A 27,307-nucleotide genomic window follows, 5' to 3' on the forward strand; every position below is an offset into this window, starting at 1 on the left:
AGCGCGTCCACGACGTACCGGCGCGCGTAACCGAGAGCAGTCGGAAAGGGAGGGTGGGTGTTTTTGGGGGGTTCCAGTCAATGACGTATAATGCAGGGGGAGACACAGCTGTCATATCGAGAGTAATAGGAAATCAACCAGAGCCAATTTGGCGTTGACATCGTGCTGATCTAAACACATTTTCCGCCCTGTCTGCATGATTCGTTTCATTGCTTTTTATAGACAGACAGACAGAGATAGATAGATAGATAGATAGATAGATAGATAGATAGATAGATAGATAGATAGATAGATAGATAGATAGATAGATAGATAGATAGATAGATAGATAGATAGGTAGGTAGGTAGGTAGGTAGGTAGGTAGGTAGGTAGGTAGGTAGGTAGGTAGGTAGGTAGGTAGGTAGGTAGATAGATAGATAGATAGATAGATAGATAGATAGATAGATAGATAGATAGATAGATAGATAGATAGATAGATAGATAGATAGATAGATAGATAGATAGATAGATAGATAGATAGATAGATATATAGATAGATAGATAGATAGACTCTCACATGAAAAATTACTATAGTAAAACATAGTAAATACTAATGTTTTTGAACTATACTATAGTAAAATGTATTATACTGTATTTGTTACTGTATATGTTAGCAACTATATAATAACTGCAAACAGATTAATTCAAGTTCTTTACTATATTATGGTTCAAAAACGTATAAGTATTTACTATGAATTACTATAGTATTTTTTTATGTGCGTAGACAGTTACCCACATGAAAAATACTATAGTAATTCATAGTATACAGTACAATAAAATAGTGAACCATGAAGTTGTATTATACTGTATATATTTTAATATCTAAACTTATGAATTAATGCATGTTATAACACATTGTAAAACATTATCTAATCAATTAGCCATGACAGCATATGCTTTTAGCTCATTGTAATTTATTGAACTAAGCTAATCATGTTCTAACTTAGTTACGCAAGCTAATTTAAGTCAGTTTAGCAAAAGTTCAATGCACTCATAAAGAATTAATTTAATTCAGCTTAAAAATTTAAGGAACCAGGATTTTTTTACAGTGTATTACTTATAATGAGCTGATAAATTTAATAAATACTATAGTAGACTTTTGATTTTACTACAGTAAACTGTGGTATATTGTAGTATAATATACCCAATAGTTGTAGAAAACTACAGCATTTGAACATTTGTTTACGTTACCATAGTTGCTGTGTAACAGATTAATTCACATACTATTTTATGGTTCAAAAACACTACAGTATTTACCATAAATTACTATAGTATTTTTTATAGACAGACACAGATAGATTCACTCAAAAATAACTTTTGCTTCTTGATCAAAGTATTTATTTAAAATGAGTTAAAACAACATAATTCTAAAGTTTTTTTGGGACAGCTTAATTGTTTTGTGTTCAATCCACTTAAATTTGTGAAAAAGATCAAGTTAACATATTTGATTTGTGCTGTGACAACATGAAGGAATTGTGTGGAACCCTGCAATTTTTACAGGATAGGTAGGTAGGTAGGTAGGTAGATAGATAGATAGATAGATAGATAGATAGATAGATAGATAGATAGATAGATAGATAGATAGATAGATAGACAGACAGACAGACAGACAGACAGACAGACAGACAGATAGACAGACAGACAGACAGACAGATAATACTTTAACTCAATAAATTCCTGATAACCGGACTTCTCTTGCTCTCCAGGTCAGTTCTGTTTGCATGTGGCTAAAGGGTTTATTAAACATTTTCCACTGTGTTTTCCGTAATGCTCGCCAAATCCACCAATTTTGTAATTAAATGTTGATCCCAGTTTATGAAACGATTCCCAAAATAAACCATAAGTCTTTAATCCGCATGTTTTAATTAATGGAGTCTCTTTTCCGCTCAGCTGTACTGCGCTGAATCAAAGTGATTATGTTGTTTTGAATGCAGAAAACCTTCCAGAGATTGTTTTGAAGGGGATTCCTGGACATACCCCTGGAGAAAAAAATGATTCAGATTGGATTTAATCAATTTTCATAAGGTTTGCAAACAATGTACAGTTGAAATCAGAATTATTACCCCTTTTAATTTTTTTTCTTTTTTAAATATTTCCCAAATGATGTTTAACAGATTCAGGAAATTTTCACAGTATGTCTGATAATGTTTTTACTTCTGGAGAAAGTCTTATTTGTTTTATTCCGGCTAGAATAACAGCAGTTATTATTTTTTTAAATGCCATTTTAGAGTCAAAATTATTAGCCCCTTTAATTTATTTCTTATGATAGTCTACAGAACAAATCATCGTTATACAATAACTTGCCTAATTACCCTAACCTGCCTAGTTATCCTAATTAACCTAGTTAAGCCTTTAAATGTCACTTTAAGCTGTATACAAGTGTCTTAAAAAATATCTAGTACAATATTATTCACTGTCATCATGGCAAAGATAAAATAAATCAGTTATTAGAAATGAGTTATTAAAACTATTATGGTTAGAAATGTGTTGAGAAAAAAAATCTGTTCTTCGTTAAACAGAAATTGGGAAAAACTAAACAGAGGGGCTAATAATTATGACTTCAACTGTATCTAATCTTCAAAAACGGCACCGCAAACATTACAATGAAATATAAAGACTTCACGAATTAGCTATGTACATTACAGTAATGTACTCTCCGCTCATTCACTAATGTTCAGTGGCAGTTCTAGTTTAAATGGCACCCTGGGTGAACCACCCCATATCCAGCTAAACCTCCCCCCCACCTCAAGCCAAAAAAATAAAAATACAACATATAGAAACTGTGGTTGACTTTTTATTGCTCCCATTAGAACACATGTAATTGTCTCAAACAAACAATTCAGACAGCATACAAACAAACTGAAATGTTACTAAAATTTCACTATACATCACTACATATTACCCTTAAAGTAACCCCCAGGGGTGTCGCTAGACAATGGTCACGCCCCACTACCCCAAAAACATATATTTATATTTTACTTATTTAGTAAAAATAAATATTAATCTGATTATTTTTACAATTCTAAATAAATAACAGAAATCAATTCTAAATGTGACTGGAAAACTGGAGTGAGAGGCTAAGATCTCTTAAAAAATATTTATGTTATTAAGCCTTACCTCCTTGACTTTGAAAGACCCACCCCCCTTCTGACATAGTCCAGAATTTGGCCCCTATATGAGCTCATTTGTCCCATTTTTGACAGTATGCCAAATTGTGAAAATAACCAATCGAAGAAAAAGGCTTTTAAGAAGGCTTTTATTATTTAAATGGACAAATTCTGACTGACAAAATGAGCTGGTTTTTAATTAAAAACTTTTTTTTTTTTTTTATGATGGATGATAATAAATGAGCATTTAAAATAAGTATTTTTTAATTTCTAAAATTCTAATCTCATTACACTACAACTTGTAATTAAACAAATTTCTGTAAACAAAAAAAAAGTATGATAAGCACTTTGACAAACATGTAGGAAGTATTTTTGTTCCATCAAAAAGTGTGGTAATGATAACCATCCGACAAGCTAATCTAGTACAAATTAGTGCTAAAAATGTCACTTAAATGCAGCATTTAAACCTTGAATATCTAAGAAAAAAAAAAAGAACCATCCCTTTTATTGGCTGGCTATACGAACCTATATATATATATATATATATATATATATATATATATATATATATATATATATATATATATATATATATATATATATATCAGGGCTCGAAATTAACTTTTTTACTTGGTAGCACCAGTGCTCCCAACTTAATTAGAAACACCCACCAAAATGAATGAGCACTACTGCAAATTGAATATTAAGGGATTTATTAAATGTAAAAACAACATCAATTAGAACTAACAAAAACCAGAAACAACTATCTAACTATTGCAGAAATGACTTACTGATATTTGTGCAATAATTCCAAAATGAATGAAAAATAATTATAAAATATTAATAATGATGATGATGATAATACCAACGCTGTCTTGAATGTGCCAGTAATCAGTAACTAAATAGCAAAATAATAAACATCAAGAAATTATAAACAAAAGAAAGGAAGAAAAGTCTCACTTCTGCCACTCTTTAATGGTTTTGGCTTGGGTTGGTTTCATTTTAAATGCTCTTGTTTTGAGCTGATTTACATTTTTCTGTGTTCGTGAAATAAAGCAGGCGAGTCAGCCGACCCAATATATAAGCGGGGCAGAGCAGGATTCTTGCGATGACGACCGGCGCAATACCGCTCCTTGTTATGAGCCGCAGTTTCAGTTAGAAACTTAGTAGAGGCGAGCTTCTTTGGCGAAGATGTGTGCAGTGTTAGATTTTGCATTTAGTGGACATTTGTGCTGAACACGCAGTGAACGCAACGCATCGAGATTCGCGTACCTTCTCCAAAAACACTCGATTGATCTCGGCTGGCAGATCAGCATTCACCGCAAACCTGAGTTGTTTTCAGCCATTTGCATTTCCCGTGTTTACAAAAGCTCCTTGTCATCTGACAGCGGAAAGCCTAGAGTGATTGACAGCTAATATGAACCAGGGAAAGGAAGAGCGATTCAGCACTTTTTAAAAAAAAAAAAATCAAACAGGTCACACTACAACCATTATATGCAATCGCACAAATGCTCCCAAATATATTATGAGGTCACACAGATTCAATTTCAGCCGCAGTTTCGAGCCCTTTATATATATATATATATATATATATATATATATATATATATATATATATATATAATTTTTTTGTTATGTCCAGCAACGCCTCTGACGTTGCCCAACAGCTGCAATATTTGTCAAACTGTACTGAGTTTATTGATCTGCTGTCACTCTATGTGGGCGGAGTAATACACAAGGGTGAAGAGGCTGTACCAGTGCTGATATTGCAGAATATCGCATGGCAATCAGCCAATCAGATTCGAGAACCAGACAGAACTGTTGTATAAATCACAATATTTATTGCAGAAAAACAAAATATCGAAATGCAATGTAACCCAGGCATTCTTTCAGTGTTCACCAACTAAATTAAAATACAATGGAAGTCAATAGGTGCCAGCTACCAGCATTCTTCAAAATATCTTATTTAACATTCAACAGGAGAAAGAAGCTCAAACAGGTTTGGAACAAGTCAGTAAACTGTGTCAGAATTTTCAGTTTTGAGCAGAAATATGACTTTGATAATTTTGGGGTGTGAATTGCAACCCAGACATCCATTCAGCGAGATTCCCCCCAATCTGTCTCTATCTTTCAGAAATGCATTCCTGAGGGGACGGCCTTGAGAAACAGCGTTCCCTTTGAACATGTTACACTCGCAAACCTCCCTTTGAGCAGCAGGAGTCACGACCGACCCACGAGCTGCTGCAATGCAGTTTCCAGACCTGCTCTCCAATCACAGGCAAACTTCAGCCCGCCGTCTCAAATGTGTGTGTGTGTGTGTGAGACTTCACACTCTCCCTGATGATGTTGTAGGGGCTTCCCTCGCTCCCAGGGGAATACAGCGCAGTCTGTTTTGAAATATGTGATCGCTGGGCCGTGTCCTCACCCAGGCCATGATTAACTCATTAAGATTAATATTGTTTGGCGACGGGACGCTGGCTTCATTCTGGTACTCGATGCGACAGACAGACCTTCATATTGCACATTTGTGACTACTAGAGCGCTGCTGCAGAAAAATGAGCTGCTACATTCATTGCTTAATGTGTTTGACACTCATCCGGGACACACAATGAGAACATTTTACTTGATTGGCAATCTGTTCATTAAAGTACACATAAAAATTAAAACTAACCATAGCTCACATTGTGGCAAACTATTCATCGGTCAACCAAGGCTCATTGCGGATATGTACTCAGGTCTACATTTTTGGGGAAAGCGAAATACATAACCTTAGGTATGTCTGCTTGCAGTTTTTGTTTTTGCAAATCCGCTTGAGGTCGCTGTGTACATTGATCTGATACATGATCTCAAATTTTTCTGCTTGTGTAAATCCACCAGAGGGAGCAATATACACCTCAGCCGACCATCATTAGCCAACTAAGGTCGCAAGTTCCGTCGTTACAAGCATAGTTCGTTAATTTGGTGTTTACCAAATCCATCATTCCAACGAACATTCGCAAACTTGTACGCTTGCAATTGAACCTCTAGAGCTGTATTTAGAAACATAGTTCCTGGCTGTGTTCTATTCCCAGTTATCACCCCTATGTCCTGTTCATTTTAAACGTTCCAAACATTTAAACTTGGAATGATAAAAAAACATGAAGGTCATCTCTCTTAGGTGTGATTTGCCTTCAAAGTATTTTCACAGTTTAGTTTGAGCGATCTTCATATTCACAATTGTGCTCCCTTTATAGAGCACTTTGAAAACATTTATGCCATTTAGAACACAGCCGTGGTTCAAGACGAAAGCTATAGGTGACCTATTATTTTAAAGCGGAATTTCGCTTGTGAAAACAAAACATATAGCATACGCTAATGCTTTTAATTTATAGTAGGCTACTTATGAAGAAATGTGTCTGTAGCCTACTGTTTATGACATGTGCCTATTGGTTAGAACATTTCTGCAGTGGTTTGAATGTGTCACATTGTAAAAGCAGACTTTAATAAATAAATAAATAAATAAATAGATAAATAAATAAACAATGTCCTACTTAAAAATAATCATTATCATTAATATTGTTAATATTATTATGATTAAAGTATGATTTTTTCATTTCCTAATAAATAATAAGTATTAAACTTCATTTTTTTAATAAATAGCCTCATTATTTATTTATTTATTCATATGAACTATAAATGATTTTAGAAAGAAAAGCAATTGCGGCCACGTGATGTAACCACATTTTCTGTGCTACAATATGGTACATTATTTTTTGCTTTTGTTTTACCTGGTTTCTGGAACCATTCTTCATCGAACTGGAACTGGGTTGTCATCGTAAGGCAACTCCTAAGTATGCCAACGTACGCAGTGAGCCGCTGGGCAAACTGGTAACACTGGAAAAGCCGTCTGTAGGGAGGTATAAGCGGTCAGCTGGTAGCGCTATAATGAACTGAAGCCGTCAAAGCATTTGTCTTAAAGAATAAATGTAGCCAGACATACCTCTGGCTACATAATTCGCACTCACCAAAAACGTAGACAGGGTATATCCACAATGGGCCTGTGTTGTCATCTGTGCAAGATTTATTCATTTTCTTTTCGGCTTAGTGCCTCTAATAATCAGGGATCGCCACAGCAGAATGAACCACCAACTTATCCAGCATATGTTTTTACGCAGCAGATGGCCTTCCAGCCGCAACCCATCACTGGGAAACACCCATACACTCTCATTCACACAAACATACTATGGACAATTTAGCTTACCCAATTCACCTAGAGCACGTGTTTGGACTGAGGGGGAAACTCACGCCAACACGGGGAGAACATTCAAACTTCACACAGAAATGCCTACTGATCCAGGCAGGAATTGAACCAGTGACCTTTTTGCTGTGAGACGACAGTGCTAACCACTGAGCCACCGTGCCACCCTAAAAACAATATAAAATCTATATTTTTGGTTACAATTTTTTTCCCTGGACCACAAAACCAGTAATAAAGTAAGTGTCAGTTTATAGAAATTGGTATTTATACATCTGAAAGCTGAATAAATAAGCTTTAGCAACAACTATTTAAATATCTGCAAACTGATGGTTGAAAAAAATCTTAATATTAAGAAAATTACCTTTAAGGAGCTTAGGAAAGCATATTACCAATCAGATATTGAGTTTTGACTTTAGAAGTTTACTAAATATATCTCCATGGAAGTAGTTTAAAAGTGAAACTGTGCTTGAGATGTTCTCCATCAGGATCTCATGGACATACCTTGTAAGGTAATCATTGAAAATCAATGATGAAATCAAGGGTAAAATGGGGAATGTGTTATAAAAGCTGCATTTCCTACAACAATGGCGTAAAATTTGGTTCTTTGTTGCCAAATGCACTGAATAAAGGTACTTCAATCACACTGAACAGTTGGTAAATGTTGATGATTTCATGCACTTAATAGCATATTCATGACATTATCATTTAATTACATTTTGTTTTTCCATTACGTTAAAAACTAATATAAAACATACAAATATATTTAAAGAGATAGTCCATTCAAAAATGAAAATTATGTCATAATTTACTCCCCCTCTACTTGTTTCTTTCTTGTTTTGAACAGAAAAGAAGATAATTTGTAGAATGCTCTAGCTGGCACCCACTGACTTCCTAATAGTAGGGAAAAAAATACAAAGGAAGTCAAAGGGTTCCAGCAACTTGCATTCTTCAGTATATGTATTTTTGTGTTCAACAGAAGAAAGAAACTTATAGAGGGAGCATAAATGATAATTTTCCTTTTTTAAGTGAACTATCCCTTTAAATATTGGCAAACAGCTGCCGTGCGATACATTTTCCTGCCGAGTTTAACACCAACCTTAATCAAACTCATCAGCCTATAACATCCAAGTAGGTCAGACCTTGATGAGCTAATTATTCAGGTGTGTCCGAGCTATAGTGGGCGGGAAGATGTATCTCGAGGGCGGGCCAGCCGCCAGAGTTGGAAACTTGTTAGTTAGCAGCATCCCAAATTATTTTTCCCCATTAAAACCCTTTAATTGGCATTGTAACCACTTGGTTTACATTTTAAGTTACCATTAAAACACAAAATGTGCGTAAAAATGTGCCAAAAATACAATTTAACTGAAGAAATGTGTCAAAAGATATACACATGTCAAGTTTACATTAAACAGCAACGCTAACGCTATAACGTCAGCCGAACAATCTCAGTTTAAGGATGTGTTTACATGTTAAACGTCCACTGTTTCATGACTAATGTGTTGCCTAATGCATGATTTTTATCCCATATTCACTTTTTATTCAACATAGCCTATGTTGTAAAAAAAAAAAAAAAACTATTTGTACCAAAATCTTTCTCACCTCAAGATTATGTGGAGTTTTGTCTTCGCGATGATCGATGTCTCCAGTGATTGTGGTGGACAAATACCGCCACAGCAGATTCCTACACATATGTGGACACTAGTTTAAACTGTTCAAAAAGCCTGTTTTTATTTTATTAGTCTCGAGAAATCCTCAGTGTGGCAGCATTTTGGGTGCTTTCACACTTGGTTCAATTGTTTGATTGTCTCCCCTTGCCACATCCTCGGTTGGTTTGTGTTCACACCGTCTTTTTTCCTTCTGAACCCCGGTACGCTTGCGTCATCGAGCTGCTGTTTTGTTTACGGCCGTTGCTAGGTGACGATCACGAAAGCAAGCGCCGAAATGTAAAGACATCCGCACATCGCGGTCATTCTGCTTTTCCTGAAGCTTTTGGTTTTGGACGTACAGAAAGCGACTCGCGTCCATCTGCAAAAACATTATAAACTTTCTAAACATCACACAGTGTCTGCAGAAGCTGTTTTTTGAGGAGACAAGCAGACGTCACATCACTGTGTATCACCCGGTTTTTGCACGCCCTGGCTCAGTCCTGACGTCAAACGAACCCGGGTGCGGACCAAAAGTGCTAGTGTGAAAGCACCCTAAAAACACTTACACCATCAAAGGGAGACGTGAGGGGTGTTTGCTATCTGCTATCAGATTTCAGGATGTGCGCACATCTTCCCTGCTGAAAAATCCAGCTTAAACCAGCCTAGGCTGGTTGGCTGGTTTTAGCTGGTCAACCAGGCTGGTTTTAGAGGGGTTTTGGCCACTTCCAGGCTGGTTTTCAGCCATTTCCAGCCTGGTCTTAGCTGGTTAGGCTGGGAGATGACCAGCTAAATCCAGCTAAAACCAGCCAGGTTGACCAGCTAAAACCAGCCAACCAGCCTAGACTGGTTTAAGCTGGATTTTTTAGCAGAGTTCAAAAGAACAATGTTTTTTTTTTAATTGAAATATCCAAAAGCCATTTGAACACATTGATTTTGGTGACTTAAATACATGTTATCATAGAAATAAGCTAGCTATTTAGTGACACAGAAAGCATCCTGTCTGGCCATGTTTAGGACCACACATTCACAATTTCCGGTTTGGTTTTAAAGATAACAGGAAAACACTTTAAAATAAAATGTTGTGTGTTCACAGAGCAGCATTCTAACAAAACATATATAACATATAACATTTGTCTTTCGAATGAGACGTTAAACCGAGGTCCTGACTCTCTGTGATCGTTAAAAATCCAAGGATGTCCTTTAAAAAAAAAAAGGGGGTTTAACCCCGGCATCCTGGCCAAAATTGCCCACTGGCCTCTCTCCATCATGGCCTCCTAACCATCCCCATGGCTGCGTCCGAAACTGCATACTTCCATACTATACCAGGCACGTACACACATAGGGCTCAACCTGTCCAGTGCACATGCTCTTTTTAGTCTTGGATAGAAAGTGCCCTTCAAAAAAGATCAAAAGTGCCCTCGCGACACGACACAACCTCTGTCCCGCCCTTCAGTAGGCGCGCGGCAACACAGCTGATCAGAACGTGCGCGACAACCCCCCACCCCCCGCTCTTCAAAAAATTTAGCCTGCAACTGCCCTTTGGACTGTCCCTGCACGGGCCTGTACTATACAGTACGCTAAAATCAGTATGCGAGCCGAGTAGTATGTCCGAATTCAAAAACAGTATGCAAAAAGTACCCGGATGACTTACTACTTCCGGCGAGAATCTGAAGTGGGCATCCCATGCACGCTGCGCTATCCCATGAGGCCCCGCTAGCGAATTCATGAATGGGAGTTAAGCGACGCAAATGACGCAGGTACTTCACGTGACTATGTCAAAATGGCGGATGTAGTACGTCCGAATTCCATTCATACTTTCCACATTCATACTGTATAGAATGTACTTTTCTAACGGCCGAGTAGTACGTTTACATTCAAATGCAGTACCTACTGAGTAGAAGGCGGTTTCGGACGTAGCCCATATCATAATTGGCTTCATCACTCTGTCTCCTCTCCACCAATCAGCTGGTGTGTGGTGTGCGGTCTGGCGCAAAATGGCTGCCGTCGAGTCATCCAGGTGGATGCTGCACACTGGTGGTGGATGAGGAGATTCCCTCCAATGTGTAAAGCGCTTTGAGTGCCCAGAAAAGAGCTGTATAAATGTAGGGAATTATTATTATTATTATTACAACATTAGAGCTGTGTCCGAAATCCCATACTTCCATACATAGTATGCTAAAAACAGTATGCAAGCCGAGTAGTAGCAAGAATTCAAAAAGCGGTATGTGAGAAGTACCCGAATGACCAATTTCCAGTGAGATTCTGAAGTGCACATTCGATGCACGGTACACTATCCCATGATACACCATGAGAGAATTCACGAATGGGAGTGAAGCGATGTCAAGTGATGACAAAATGGCGGATGTAGTCTGTCCAAGTTCCATTCATACTACTCACATTCACTTTTCCAACGATCGAGTAGTAAATCATATGTAGTACCTACTTAGTAGTAGGCGATTTTGGATGCAGCCTATAGCTTTGATAGTGTAAATAAGCACCATCTAGTGGCAGAAATTGCATAATGCACCAATAATGTTAAATGTGCGGTCACGTTCTTTACGAGATTATTTATTAAATTTAATACAATTTTATAAGCCAAATTTCCATTCCTTCAAAATTCCTTCCATGTTCATGTGCAAACTGAGCATTTAAATTTTGTAATATTAGATTGAAAGATCAGAATAAGCATTAATAGGTTAAGAACATTATAACGTTGTTTGTTGTGAATAATCGCCATCTAGTGGCATTAATTGCATACTGCAACTTTAATGTTCAAGTTGTGGTCACGTTTGTGAGATTTTTAATTAATTTAAATTTAATACAACGTTATAAGGCAATTTTTTCATTCTTTAAAATTTCCAAATTGACCATGCAGATTTTGTAATATTAGATTGAAATATTAGAATAAGCCTTCACATAAACACCCATAGATCCTCCCAACAAAGAAATCAGGAAAGTGGTCAAAAAATATAGACCTCACCTCCTTTTGAAGGTCACGGAAATCACGGCTTGTCCGCAACGCCACTGTGCTCAAGTTCTGTCAACTTCTGCTCATGGCTTCTTCTCAACGCGTTTGTCGCAGAGTTGGTGTGGAGCCACAGTAAGATAGGATGTTCCTTGGCTATGGTGGCAATGCTTCTAATGTAGAAATCTCTTCATTACAGATCGCGAAAGCTGTTTCACCAACCAAAGAGATCTCTGGTGCAAAGAACTGTGCAATAGTTGTTTGACGCTGGCGAGCAGTACTACACACAATGTGTTTGGCACCATTGGAATCCAGGGCCGTAACACCCATCACTGCTAGCTTAAAAGATTTCCAGCACCAACAGCAGTAGGCCTTGCAGTCATTTCCTGGCGCAGGCTTGACCCGAAAGTAATTCAGTTTCCTTGGCCACAGCACATTAAACCAACCCAGGCTCATTCTGAAAACGTAGTCCCGTGGACGTTTCTCGAGACCGCAAATTATGTAGCCGGAGGTACGCATGGCTGCATTTCATTTTTTAAGCAAACGCTACGGGGCAGTATGATGCCCTTCCTTTTGGCGCTTACCGGCTGACCGCTTACCTCCTTGTGGAGGGCTTTCCCGCCACAACCAGTTTGTCCAGTTAGCTCGTCGTGTACTTCGGCAGACTTAAGATGCAGAGAGGAGTTGGCCATGACGACGACCGGCTTCGAGTCCGAATGGTTCCAGAAATCAGTTAAGACAAAAACGGAATCCAAAAAATAAAGTGAACGAGTGAACAACAGGGTGAGAATGTGGTAAAATCCAAAAATGTGGTAAAAACCAGATGAGGACTTTTCTTTTTCTGGACGGCTTTTGTAAACCGTCGGTTGGGTTTAGGGAAGTAAGCGGGTAGGGGGGGGTCAATCGATAAAATTGGTTGGGTTAAGGGAAGGAGGAGGAGGGTCAGTCGATTGGCCGGTCGCTCAGTCAATCGTTCAGTCAATCGATACCGGCCTCTTGTGGGTTTAGCGCGGGCTCGAACAGCACTCGTGAGGGAAATTTGAGATGTGAAAAAGCGCACACAGAGGCCTCTTGCGGATTCGCGAAAATGAATACTGTTAAAATATGTACCTCCCGGGACTTATTCCGCTGTCTCCAGAAACGTCCACAGGACTACGCTCTAAGACTGAGCTTGGGTTGGATTAAACCGACATTTTTCCAATTTCACTGACAAACTAGGCTAGCGACTATCTTGTTCTGTACCTCACTTGCCTAGTAACCATTGTAATGGGTTGCATACACTTTCTGCTATGCCATGAGGCGCGAGGTGCACTCAAGGTTAAGCTGCATGAATTTTTAATTAGCCTACATTAGTAACAGTTCATTTTGTTATGGTATAACCTTAATCCTATAGAAAAAATCACAAATAAATAAACAAAATAAAACCTTTGTAACGAAATCCAAGACTTTGTATACCAAATTCCATGCTTTTAACATCCCGCAGGTACTCTGTTAAACACAGGAGTTCATGAGTGGTTAAGGATGAGTTAATGATGATGTGCCCCTCCAAGTAAAGTCATGACATAATTATACATTAACCGCTCATGAGCTCATGTTGGTTACATTTAGCTTGAACTTAAATGTTAATTAATACATGAATCAACAACATGTAACAAGTAATTAAGGTAGCCGTACTACCCATGTGACTTGGTAAGTTATAGTTAAAGTTAGTTTATGATTAGCGCATGGCTTAACTCGTCATGAATTCATAATAAAGGAATGTTTAGTTTACATATTAACACATCTTAATTAATGTACTGTTATTGTAAAGTGTTAGCAGGTAAAGTTATTAGCAACTAATACAGTTATGCTAACTACTAACCTTAAGATTTCTGAATTTGATTGTTATGCAGTAATGTGCACCCTTTGAAACAATAATTATAGTGAAAAGCGCTACACAAATAAATTGAGTTGAATTAAGCACAATATGTCAACAGGAATCAACCCTAATGCAGCTTAATATCAGGTGTAAGCAGGCAAACAAGCATCCTGTCAGAATAACAAAATCACACGCACGCATTAAGCATTATATATGAGTTTGCTGCAATTCTGAAGACAACTGTGTGTCAGAAACACTTGTTACAAACACAGTCGACTCAAGAATTTTTCAGCACTTACCTGCGGTTAAAGTCTAAATCCGACAGTGCCTCCTCAGCTCATCTGGTGTCTATTTTTGGAGGTGGGAACAAAAAATGACCTTGATATTTAACAAAGACCAGACGGGTCTTTCAGAAGAGATCCAAGTCCATTAACCGCCGCGACCCGACTCCAAAAAAACAGACAGCTTGGTTAATAACACTTTATTGCAGCTTTATCTCTCCCACAGAACTGCAGTGCTAGCACTATTTTTACCGCCGACCACCATACATCAGATCTAGCACTCGGAAAAGCGTAAAGCTTATAAAAACGCAGCTCTCTGAGGTAACATCTGTATAGGTATCTAGAAGTTTCCACACAAAACCCCAACCATTATTATAAGACCTGGCTGTTATCTGTGGAATATCAAATAGATCTGTTTTACATGGCAAAAACACGCTTGTCTTACAGTACTTGTAGTTTTTGTCTTGTTTGTAGTCCAAATATCTAACCGTACGTTCACACCGAAAGCGGCGAGAGAGTCAAAGTAGCCGGAAGTCATTCATTTTCAATGAGAGCCGGCGGCGATAGGCGACGATAAGCGGCGAGGAGCAGAGCGGCGCGGCTTCGCCGGCGTGAGCGTCGAGGAGAGTTGAAATGAAGTCAACTTTATGGTAATGAGCTATGCCGCGTTTCGGCGGCAAGCAATCAGAATGAAGACCTCCACCGCTTGATAGCAGTTCAGGGAACACAGACCTGTGAACTTCCGACCACAGTTGTTCCCAAGGGTTTGATTATTGCGGTCGCCGGATTTCCAATTATTTACAATGTTTTCTTACAGGAACATACATTAAATAAGTCACTGGCGAGTTACTGATGTTCATTAATGTTATATAAATTTATCTTTAAAAAGCGGGAATCTCACGCGATGTGACAGTACAAAACAGTACTGCTGCTTCAGGATATTTCAGACATATGGACACATATTGGATAAATAGAGCAAAGCCACACCACACGCAACTTGATCTTCCATTGTTATATGAATTTGATAAGAAGTGCGCAACATTTTCACGCTAAAAACATGCCTTATGCAGGAATGTAACTGATATGCTGCAACGGCTCCTTTAAGTACGAGATCAATGTAGCGAGTTTTGACGCTCTCGCCGCCGGAGCTGAAGGCAGACAGCGTTGTCGCCAGGGCGGCCAGAGCGACCTTGGACGCTCTCGCCACTTTCGGTGTGAAAGTACGGTTAGGGTGCTTCCACATCTGTGGTCCGCTTGATTTAGTCCGGACCAAGGGCAACAGATGATACATTGTAGCATGTTCTGCCATCTTTGGGTCATTTTCACACCACACTAATGGCTTTGGTCCGAACCAGTTGAAAAGAACCAAAATGCAGTCATCTGACAAAACCCACATCACTCATTGGCCAGATGTTGTTGAACATATTTCCTAAACTGCTTTTTCAATTGGTCAAAATTCACGTGCGGGAAAATGCCAATGGAACTACCGCAAGTAAACAAACCGGCAGACAAAAAATGACGATTTTACAATGGAGGGTTGACTGCGCTGGCTGATTGTGTCCCTGGTCATAGTATACTAAATAGTTTGTATACATCGCTTTAGACGAACCATACATTGAGAATGATGTGCAACTACAGCTGGAAAACAATGTTTTAATGCATTGCAAACGGCGAAGGTGCATCAGTTCAGGAGGCGTGAATTAATTTTGCTAAACTGCAACATGGTCATCTTCCGGAAATATTACCAGCAATCCATCAGGTAATTTTTTTCCCTCTTCATCTCTCTCTCTCTCTTTCTGCTTAAAATAGTTGGTAAAGTGCTGTGAACAAATATTTTTCCTCCACATAATGCACAGTACATTGGATTACTCCAGCTGGATTAGTCCAAAAAGCCGCAGTAGGGTCTGTAGTTTGTATCATGTCCTCACCACAAACGAACCACTCCAGGGTTCGTTTGAAAGCGTACCGAGACCACCTTTTCAAGGAGGTCTGGGTATGCTTTTTTGATTCACTTTTGGTGCGCACTCGAGTGCGAGTTTGGACTGTGGGGGAAACCGGAGCACCCGGAGGAAACCCACGCGAGTGCAGGGAGAACATGCAAACTCCACACAGAAATGCCAAATGACCCAGCCGGGGCTCGAACCAGAACCTTCTTGCTGTGAGGCGACAGTGCTCACCACTGAGCCGCCATTGTTACATTGTTAAGGCATTTTCTAGAAAAGTTATAGATATTTTGTTTTCAGAAATAAGAAGTCAACATTAAGTGAGGTTTTACCTAAAACAAGGAAAATAACCTGCCAATGGAGTAAGCAAAATAACCCTCCTTTAAAGCGAAAACAAAATTACTTTGCTTAATATAAGAATTTAGATATTTAGACTTGAAACAAGACAAAAACTCTAAAGGTTATTGCACGCTGAATACACAATTTTTGTCCATAATTTTTGCGCGTTAAAAAAAAATTCGACCTCTCGTTGTGTGAATCATATTGACACACTGCCTCTTTCGCCCGTCATTAAACAAATTTAATTTTTCGCATTCGAAAAAGCGATTTGAGAGGTGTTTTAACAGTTCAGAGGGACCATAAAAGCAAAAAGCTAAATGCAGAATGCCGTAATCTGAGCTACAGATGACTTTATGGTCCATTCAATCAGTTGCTCTGATACGTCAACCCGGCCGCCATCTATTGTAATTTCTGTAGGCAGGCTACTGCCAGTCTCTGTTCAGGATTTGTTTAAGTATGTAAACGTGTGAAGTATCACAAGCAATGTATCAAAATTCCACTGAATTCCTGAAATAAACTTTGCATTCAGGGATAAATTCAGTGCAGCTCTTTGATAATGAGCTGAACTCTCCTTCCTCTCCATGTAGGCTAGTATTGGATGAACACAATATGTAGCCTATTCCTCTTTCTTTTTCTACTTTGGAGAAGAGGGAGAAAAACAAGAGGGAGTATCACTGTTTGACTCCAAAATGTTTTGTTTTTTCATGATGGATTAATTAATAACGGACTCAGTTTTTGTAACATGACAAAAATTTTGCATATAAATACCAAAAAAAAAAGCACAAATGAAAATTTCAGACTTCAGTGTGCAAAGACCTTAAGTCAGAAAAGTCTTTTTTTTTTCAGTGTACTGTGGTATACAAAGTGGAAATGTCAGAGAAACCAAACCCATTTGTATCATTACATGCAGTGTAAAAATGCTGGTAGCTTATTATTATTTCAGTCTATCTGGAGGCCGATCGATCCTACAAATGTAAAGAAATTAACTCAAAAGGCAACGCAGGATTGAGGAAAAACCTCACAGCTTTCTTGTTGCATTTTTGGTTTGACATTCAAGGCAGCTGATATCCATTTTCAATCTGAGGATCTTTTATTTTTGCCATTTTTTACATGTTTTTAAAAGCGTGTCAGCCATTTTTTGTGTGTTTGTCATGCGTACATATTTTCCCTCCAAAAACTGCAGACAGTTTATAAAAGTATTGTGGAAACAGAGGAGTTATTTCGCCGCTCTCTCTCTCCTCACATTCACAAGAAACACCATCTCAACAACCTCCCTCCAACCCAATCCCAGAGTCCCCCTCCCTCAAACACCCCCACATCACGCAGGAAAAAAAAAAAAAAAAAGTCCCGTCTCCATTGACCTGAAACGGACCCGCAGCAGGAACAGGATTAGCTCTACTGCTCCTCCTCGGTTTGTTCGCTCCTTCCTTTTCTCTCCTCCTCCTCCCGCCTGGTTTTCTTCTTTCAGTTTCGCCGATAGCGGTTTTTGGGCTTCTCCCCGCAGCCGGTGGCCTCGCAGGAGGACAGAGCCGGGTTCTTGCCAGAATTGATGCTGCCGAGCAGGGAGGGCAGTTCATGGGTGATTGCACGCTCGATCTTCTCCAGCAGGCAACCGCCAATGTAGGAGCACTGGGCGGACAGCTGCTTGAAGCTACTAATAGGGTTGATCCCGAAGAAATCCCGGTACGCGTCTCGATTGGGCAGGTCAAACTTGCTCACGTTAGTTTTGGCTAGGATGGACTTAAAAATATAGAACTTGTCAGGATCGTCTACAATCTCCTTGAAAACCAGTTCGGGGTCGCTAAAGAAGCTCATCTTCTCCTTGAAGGTTTGCACGTAGCGGTCTACTAAGAGGGCGTGAATACGAACGCGGATGCCATGCTGGCGGATGAAGGCGATTTTATTCTCCAGACGATTCTCGATGACCTGGTTCAGGTCTTCCAGTAGGGAGATTTCCTCGCGCTTGAAAAGCTCGCGGCTGGTGTCTGGGGCGTAGTCGTAGGGCCAGAATGAGCTGACGTAGACGCGTGGGGGCTCGGTCACATTGATGAGGGGTGCCAGACTCCAGAAAAGAGCGCCGTAGACCCGCATGAGGTCCTGGGTCGCCAGACTGTCGGCTTTATTGAGGATGATTCGGATTTGGGACTCCCGACCTTTCAGTTGCCGGAAGAGCATCTCCAGCTCAAGACCGACGTCCAGCTTGGTGGGATCAAAAACCACGAAAATGAGGTCTGCACGATCAATAAACCACTGGCAGACATCATTGAATGGGTAACCTTGAAGTGATGGAAAAAAAAATCAATATTGAAAAATAGTAGATTTAAAAAGGTAAATACAGATATATGCATGGTTTTTAAAAGCAAATGTAAGGCCTTTAAGACATCTGCAAATTTAGGGGTACGTGGTGATGCCTAAAATATTTATTTGAATTTTGGGTAGGATACTGGGGGACATTTAATGGCCTCAAAGAGTCAGGAAATTGTTTAGACTGTGGTTCCCACATAATGTCCTTATTATACGTGATGATGTGATGTTAAAAGAAGCTTTTGTCCTAATCAGCCGCAAAGTTTCTGATTTAGCAATGGTTTCTACTTCTGCAATGTCTCAGCTGAACAACAGCATAAACTATGTGACAATGATCACCTCTGATGCTGATTATGTGCTTTATTCAGTGTTAAATGTTACCACTATGAGTTCGAAAACCATTTTACTTGACATTTATAGCCATTCTGAAAGCACCAGCATAGTATACCAGACACATAGGACCTGTTTACACTAATACGCTTTAGATTTAAACTGCATACGTTTTGCTACGGTTACGCCTTCCTTCCACACTTCCCCGAAGTTTTTGAGCTCTGAAAACGGAGCATTTTGAAAACGCTGAAGAGGCCATTTTCATTTTAAAATGCTGCTGCATCAGTGTGAATGGGGGAAATGGAAACATCTGAAAACGGAGACGTGGCTGCAATATACACACACACACACACACACACACACACACACACACACACACACACATACACACATATATATATATACATACATACATACATACATACATACATATATATATATATATATATATATTTATATATATATATATATATATATATATATATATATATATATATATATATATATATATACACATACACATACACATATATACATACGTACATACACATATATATATATATATATATATATATATATATATATATATATATATACATACACACATACACACACACACACACACACACATATACATATACATATACATATGTATATGTATACATATACATATATATGTATGTGTATATATATATATATATATATATATATATATATATATATATATATATATATATATATATACATACATATATATACATATATGTGTGTGTGTGTGTGTGTGTGTGTGTGTATGTATAGTATATATATATATATAAATATAGGCTAAAAGCTATAGCATATAATGATTTTGTATAAAGAAGTTTATATATTTCTACTAGCACCTGATTTGCAATAGTTCTATTTTTGGCATGATAATCATCCCAAACACACTGCTACATAATATTTGGAGAGAAAAACGGCTGATGAAACAAAGACAGTCATGAAATGGCCTCCACAGAGTCCAGACCTGAATATTATATACAGCATATATAGGCAATAAATAAAATATAGATAATATAGAGAAAACCATGTACCTCTCTCTTGCTGTTTGCGGTTCTCAATGATTCCAGGTGTGTCTACAAAAGTGACCCTCTCCAGGAGCGAGTGTGGCATCTCAATGCCAACCAGCTTCTCCAAAAAGTTCTGGCCAAACTTCTCCAGCGGGGAGAAGGAGCGAGAGCTGTCAGCAGCCATTACGATACCCTCCACCGTGCGGATCTTCTCGCCGTGCATGATGACGGTAAACTCTGAGGTAGTTGGCTCAGCACCTGGATTAACACGTAATGTCGTAATCAAACATCATTCTGAAAACCCCTTAGCAGACAGCACAGACGGCGGTTTACCTGTGTACAGCTGGTAAGGGGTGTCCAGCAGACCCAACAGGTAGTTGATCATGGAGGACTTGCCCACACTCCACGGCCCAAGGAACAGCACCATAGGTTTGGAGGTGATTTCTCCATCTGTTTCAGAGAGAGTTGAGGAACAGTGGAGATTAGAATAAATAATTGTGAAAAATATCAGAACAGAAATATGAACCACAAGGTAAATCATACAATTTTTTCTCTTTTAGAAAGCAAACAGAACTCACAGTATGCATACATTCTTAAACACACTCCACTTTTTCGCATTTTACAAGTCCTCAAGAGTTAAACAGATGAGTTTTATCATCTTTGAACATACAGTTGAAGTCAGAATTATTTTCAGATAATTTATTTTTCTTTTTAAAATATTTTCCAAATGATGTTTAACAGAGCAAGGAAATTTTCACAGTTTGTCTGATAATCTTTTTTCTTCTGGAGAAAGTCTTATTTGTTTTATTTTGGCTAGAATAAAAGCAGATTTAATTTTTTTAGGAATCATTTTAAGGACAAAATTATTTGCCCCTTTAAGCTCTTTTTTTATCGATTGTCTAAAGAACAAACCATCATTATAGAATAACTTGTCTTATTACCCTAACCTGCCTAGTTAACCTAATTAAGCCTTTAAATGTGACTTTAAGCTGTATAAAAGTGTCTTGAAAAATATCTAGTCAAATATTATTTACTGTCATCATGGCAAAGATAAAATAAATAAGTTATTAGAAATGAATTATTAAAACTATTATGGTTAAAAATGTGTTGAAGAAATCTTCTCTCCATTAAACAGAAATTGGGGAAAACATAAACAGAGGGGCTAATAATTTAGGGGAGCTAAGAATTCTGACTCAAACTGTATTTAACCAATCACAATGTCTGGCCGGAGCACTTTTAGCTTAGCTTAGCATAGATCATTAAATCGGATTAGACCATTAGCATCTCACTCAAATTTAAGAGTTTCAATAATTTTCCTATTTAAAGCTTGACTTGTCTGTAGTTACATTTTGTGCAAAGACTGGCAGATAATTAAGTTTCAAGAATAATATATACAGTTGAAGTCAAAATTATTAGCCCTCCTGTTTATTTTTTTCTCCAATTTCTGTTTAACGGAGAGAAGATTTTCAGCACATTTCTAACCATAATAGTTTTAACAACTGATTTATTTTATCTTTGCCATGATGACAGTGAATAATATATATATATATATATATATATATATATATATATATATATATATATATATATATATATATATATATATTTCTTTTTTATAATTTTTTTTAGGGGTTTTCACCTTTATTGATAGGACAGTGGAGATATAGAGACAGGAAAGCATGGGGAGCAGAGATAGGGGAAGGATCAGCAAAGGACCTCGAGACGGGAATCGAACTCGGGTTGCTGCGAGCACCTCGGTGCCATGTGTCGACGCACTAACCACTAGGCTATTGGCGCCGACACAGTGAATAATATATGACTAGATATTTTTCAAGACACTTCTATACATCTTAAAGTGACATTTAAAGGCTTAACTGGGTTAATCAGTTTAACTAGGCAGGTTAGGGTAATTAGGCAAGTCATTGTATAATGATGGTTTGTTCTGTAGACAATCGAAACAAAATATAGCTTAAAGGGGCTAATAATATTGTGCTTAAAATGGTATATAAAAATAAAAAAACTGCTTTTATTATAGCCGAAATAAAACAAATAAGACTTTTTCCAGAAGAAAAAATATCATTAGACATACTGTGAAAATGTCCTTGCTCTGTTAAACATGATTTGGGAAATATTTGACAAAGTAAAAAATCAAAGGGGGGTTAATAATTTAAACTGTATGTGTGAAGAAACTATACTCTTATTCTGGCGTAATAATCAATGAACTTTGCTGCCGTATCATGGCTGGAGCTGGCACAGTAATTTACACAGCGCTAACTTCCATGTATTCCAGTTCAAATAGATATAGTTTAGGATCTGCACCTAAGTAAAAAATATTCTGAAAGGTCTCTCACAAATGTCTCTATGGTCTCAAAGCACACTCCCTTTGCAAGCAGGTGGTCACTTTGGCTATATTAGCAGGAATTAGATGCGTAATATCATTGCACCTGCTGCAGCCATGGTACAGCAGTAAAGTTTATTGATTATTACACCAGAATGAGTGTATAACTCCTGGCCATATCGATTTAGAAATGAGAAATTAGCAACTTTTCATTTTCTGCTGATTTTAGTAAATAATGTAACTACACAAGAATAGGAAAGGAAAACTTTAAGCAAGATGCTAATGGTCTAATCTGATTCAACTATTTATGCTAAGCTAAGCTAAAAGTGCTCTCACCAGACCTAGAGATCAGCTGAATGGATTCAAAAATAGTAAAACTCTGTTTAACTCTAGGGGAGTTGCAAAATGAACTTTTTTTCCCTAAAAAGGTGGTGTGTTCCATTAAAAATGAAGGTTCTTTATTGCCACCAAAGATTCAACGAATAACCTTTAGCCTCCATGTAACTTTTCCATTCCACAAAAAACAGGAAATAGAGGGAAAAAGGTCTTAAGATTTTCTATGCACATATGCCATACTAAGAAGTTTTCACTGAAAGGTTAAATGGAGAATCCAAAATAGTTATTCTATATGGCATTGATGCAAAATCCTTTATTTTAAAGGATCTATAACAAGATTTGAGATTATTGAGAAGTTTCAATTTCGCAAATTGTGTGGAAAAAAATTTGCTGATTCTTAATGTGTGTTGCTGGTTAACAGGGATTTATAGGTTTAAACATGTACTTCACCTTTGTATTTTTCCCAACAACTGTAACAAGGTAAATGACCATCATCACACTGGGGTGCAAATTCATGGAAAAGTGTGCACCGTGCGCAGCAGAAAAACGGCAAGCGTTAAGAGTGATGAATGCGCCATGCAGCATTGTTCGGTGTCAGCACCAGCATAAGTGCAAGTCAACCAAAAGAAAAATATCTGAATCCTTGTAAATGTACGAGTACAAGCTGTACGTTGTCCGAACTCATGGCAAATCCTTGTATCTTCAATCAAAATCTTCCTACTGGTTATTAATCACATTTTATTTGCAGTTTTTTTTAGAGATTTTATTATAAACTGCAGAGTTCCTCATCCTCTCTTCCTTCTTTATGGTTTGATCTCGCACGTGAATTTTATTTGTACTAAAAAAATAGCACAAAATCCAAATATTTGTACTTCAATCCTAAGTAAATAAACATAATTAAATTCATGAAATGAACACAAAGTTATGCGATGAGCAGGCACTTTTTCCCAAGCTTTCATTCACTCAGAATAAAAGTTGCTGCTTGTTCAAACTACCTATTTAAAACAAGCTGAAACAGCACAATTCTGGAGATTATTTTGGAAAACTTGATTGTTTTACGTTGAATCTAATTAAATTAGTTGTGTTACCTTAATAGATTTGTGTTGGGGCAACAGGAATGAATGTGTGTGGAAGCCTGCATGTTTCACAGTGTTCGCTCTTTTGTTTACATGAATGTAAATATGTTATGAATGCACATTTGAAAGCAAAGTTGAAGCTTCATTTGTGATGTCAAGCCTGAGGACAGATTAAGCGTTCTTCATGAAGAGAAACTAATTTCTGTTTAATTGATTTCGGTGAAGAACTCCGGAACAGTGCAAACAACAAGGCCCTGCAGCTCTACAGCAGTGTGGATGACAAGGAGCCCAGACACAATAAAATCTAAATCTGGCAGCCACCATTAAACCTTCAGACCCAGCGTGTGATTACTCACTCATAAAAAATAATGGTTCTTTATTGGAATCAATGGTTCCATGACGGACCTTTTGCATCCATAAAATGCTCGCAGAGATTCTGCCCCCCAAAATATGTGTTTTTGAATCACTATCATTGTTGTGCGTATAGCCACCTGTGGTTTTGACCACCTATTGGGCGTTTAAAGTACTGCACTAAATTATACTGTATGTTTCAGTTTTATTTTCGTTTTCTCTCAGCATGCCGTCAAGTAACACAATGCAGATTATTTCTGGGGCTGATTTAAACATTTAAATAAATTTGCATAAATGCTTTATTTTTACTAAAGCTCTATTTTTGTTTATAATCAGCTTTATAGCGCCTGTATTTTGTTAAAAACACTTAACAAATATGCAAATTTTGCTAATATTCCATGCTAATGGTCTCCTTTAATAGATTTTCCTCATATGCGTATTGAGATTTCTATGAAAACTATGTACATTTTACTGCTGGATGAATTGAACATGTTAAAGTAAATGTGAATATATACTTCATTTCCCTTCTTTGTTGGAGTTTTACAAAAAAGAAAGAGACTGAGAAAAACAATTGCCAGTAAAGTCAGTAAAGTTACCCAAACTGTTGCTGCTGTAACTTTTCGTAAAGCAACATTTGGTTGGGACAGAGTAATAATAACAATTATTATGGCTATTTAAATGTCAAACTGCTTATTTAAACAGCCATATATATATATATATATATATATATATATATATATATATATATATATATATATATATATTAGCAGTTGTGTGAAGCAAAAAACATGCTGATTTGCATTATCACTGGTGATAGGTAATGCTTGAATTAAAAAAACATCATGGGCTCTATTTTAACGGTCCAAAAGCATTAAGGGCATATTCGAATCCACTTTTGCTATTTTAAGGACGGAAAAATCCGCTCTGCGCTGCAGTGCATGGTCTAACAGGGTTGAGCTTATTCTCTTAATGACTTATAGGTGTTTTGAGAATAAAACAATCAGAGTCTCATCTCCAATTCCCTTTAAGAGTCAGTTGTGTCACGCCATGGCACATTTGCTATTTACATGGCGGACTTTGTAAGTGGAAAAACAGTTAAACAGACCATCTGCAGCACGAGAATGAGCCTTCTCCAATCTTTACTTTCACTTTCACTCTCGTGGATAAGGAAATGTGTAGTACACACAGATATCCATTAGCCTATACATAATTAATTTTGCTTGTTAAGCGCAAAGATTTGTTTCAAAACAGTTCTAATTTCCAGCAAACGAATAAATGAACAATAATAACAAAGTGTGTATATCCAAATACACATGTTGTGCCCCATATGGTCTAAAACCTGGCAGGTGGGCAAATCTAAGCTTGTTTTTAATAAAACAAATATAAATATGCATATAATAAATGATACTGCTAATAATAATAACATTATACAAAAGCAAATTGTCATGAATAAACTAAAAAAGCCCCCGGAGATGAATGCATGAAGGCAGTGTTTTTATATTTATGTAGATTATAATAATTTGTGTAATATTTTATTCCTTTAATTCTTTTTCATTTGTAAAGATATTTGCATATTGTTGTGCATCCTGTTTGTATTAAGCAATGTGTAAGCGAGGTGCACAACTAAAGTGCTCTGCACTGGACTTTATACCTCCTCACTGCTGGACTATAGGGTATAGTATATGCCGAGCTAGTGCTGTTCCCATGCTGATACACTTCCGGTGACCTGTTATTGTGAACTTTTTTCCATTTTATACGGTTCCTTATACAGCATCGATGTTGTAATGTCATTAAAATACATTCAGTTAAATAAACTTTAGCATTTATTTAGTTGCTCAAGCGTAAAACAGACAAAAAGCTGTTTACTCGCACGCGCCCGTTAGAATCGGCAGGCTAACGCAAAAGCTCCATTGAATATACTGGGGTAAAAATAAATGCTCATATTATAAAGATATGGCGGGGGAAATGTAATTTAATGCAGGGCTTCTTGTACAATCTGAGACCCACTTTAAATCGGTTATCACTCAGCCAGTGGAGATCGCTGATTTTTAAAGAAAACAGACTTTAGATGCACCGGATTTTGCATTGACATTCAATTCGCCGGAAGCGCTTAACCCAGGTTACTGGCAAATTAAAAGTCCTATTAGCATGCTTCTGTATATACCCCATTGTGCAGTGTATTTCAGTTCATCAAAATAGCAACGTGCCAACAATGTGCCTTAACACACCTCTTATCTAGACCGAAACACCCATGAGTTCACAAAGTGGTGCAAATGGATTTGCTATTTAAACAACGTGGCGGAAAACGGGAAATTTATGTTCTGAAAATAGCAACAAAAACCGCCCTCCTATAAATAATAAGTCACTGAAATGGCCCCCCGCCAATTTGAGTTTGAGACTCAAGGTACAAAAAAGTTCTATTTAAAATAATTGGTTCTTTTTATTTGTTCTTTTAGAACCAAAAAGGCTCTTCTGTGGAATCATTTTGGACCCTTTATTTAAAATGCAACATTTATCACAGAAAAAAAAAGAAAAATGGTCATAATGTTTAGCCAAAAATGCATTTTATATGGCTGAAGAAGCTAACGTCTTGTATTTAAAGTAAACGTTTTTGGAAAAATCTTCCCCATAGGTTTGTCTTTGATCATGTGATTTTGTGAAAAGTGCACATCAAGTATAGAAGGAACATAACTAGAAGAATTCCAACTTACAGATTAAATATTTGTGTTTGAGTTGAATAAAAATAAGTCACTGATTAAAACCACGATTTAAACTGTAATTAGTAAAATTGCATTAGATCTACAGAGTTGCTTTACATGGCGTAAATAGCGTTTTTTAAATTGGCACTTAACACATTTCTTAGATGGAAAAAATGCCCTTGATAAAATTGAGTTCGTCCAATGACTTATTTTTGAAGTCCACATGTTCATTCTATGGACAAATACAGAAGTGCCTAAATTAAATAAAGTGCTATCACCACCTACTGGCCTGGCATACAAAATACAGAAATATTAGTATGGCTTGAGGATCTGTATGAACAGGGTTGTACAGTGAGTGTATCTGTGTGCATGCATGAATGAATCTGATTATTCTTTTAAGGGCTGT

General features: G+C 37.4%; 1 protein-coding gene and 1 long non-coding RNA gene across 6 annotated transcripts in view; both read right to left on the reverse strand.

Moving 5' to 3' along the window:
• Positions 1–1,351: 1,351 nt before the first annotated feature.
• Positions 1,352–9,537, reverse strand: LOC141381145 (uncharacterized). The gene is made up of 3 exons (XR_015480437.1): positions 8,983–9,537; positions 6,914–7,032; positions 1,352–2,018 (listed from the first exon to the last, which is right to left on the reverse strand). It is a non-coding gene; the product is annotated as an uncharacterized LOC141381145 (long non-coding RNA).
• Positions 9,538–17,486: 7,949 nt separating this feature from the next.
• srlb (sarcalumenin b) overlaps positions 17,487–27,307 on the reverse strand; it is a 67,065-nt gene continuing 57,244 nt past the window's right edge. For all 5 annotated transcript variants that reach the window (XM_087242606.1, XM_087242605.1, XM_087242607.1 and 2 more), the window contains 3 exon segments: positions 20,435–20,551; positions 20,126–20,359; positions 17,487–18,691 (listed from right to left, as the gene is read on the reverse strand). In XM_087242606.1, coding sequence (XP_087098732.1) covers positions 17,880–18,691; positions 20,126–20,359; positions 20,435–20,551 — 1,163 coding nt within the window. In that variant the 3' untranslated portion in view covers positions 17,487–17,879.

Source organism: Danio rerio, chromosome 3, assembly GCF_052040795.2.
Source record: "Danio rerio strain M-AB ecotype USA chromosome 3, GRCz13ab, whole genome shotgun sequence".
NCBI lineage: Eukaryota > Metazoa > Chordata > Actinopteri > Cypriniformes > Danionidae > Danio > Danio rerio.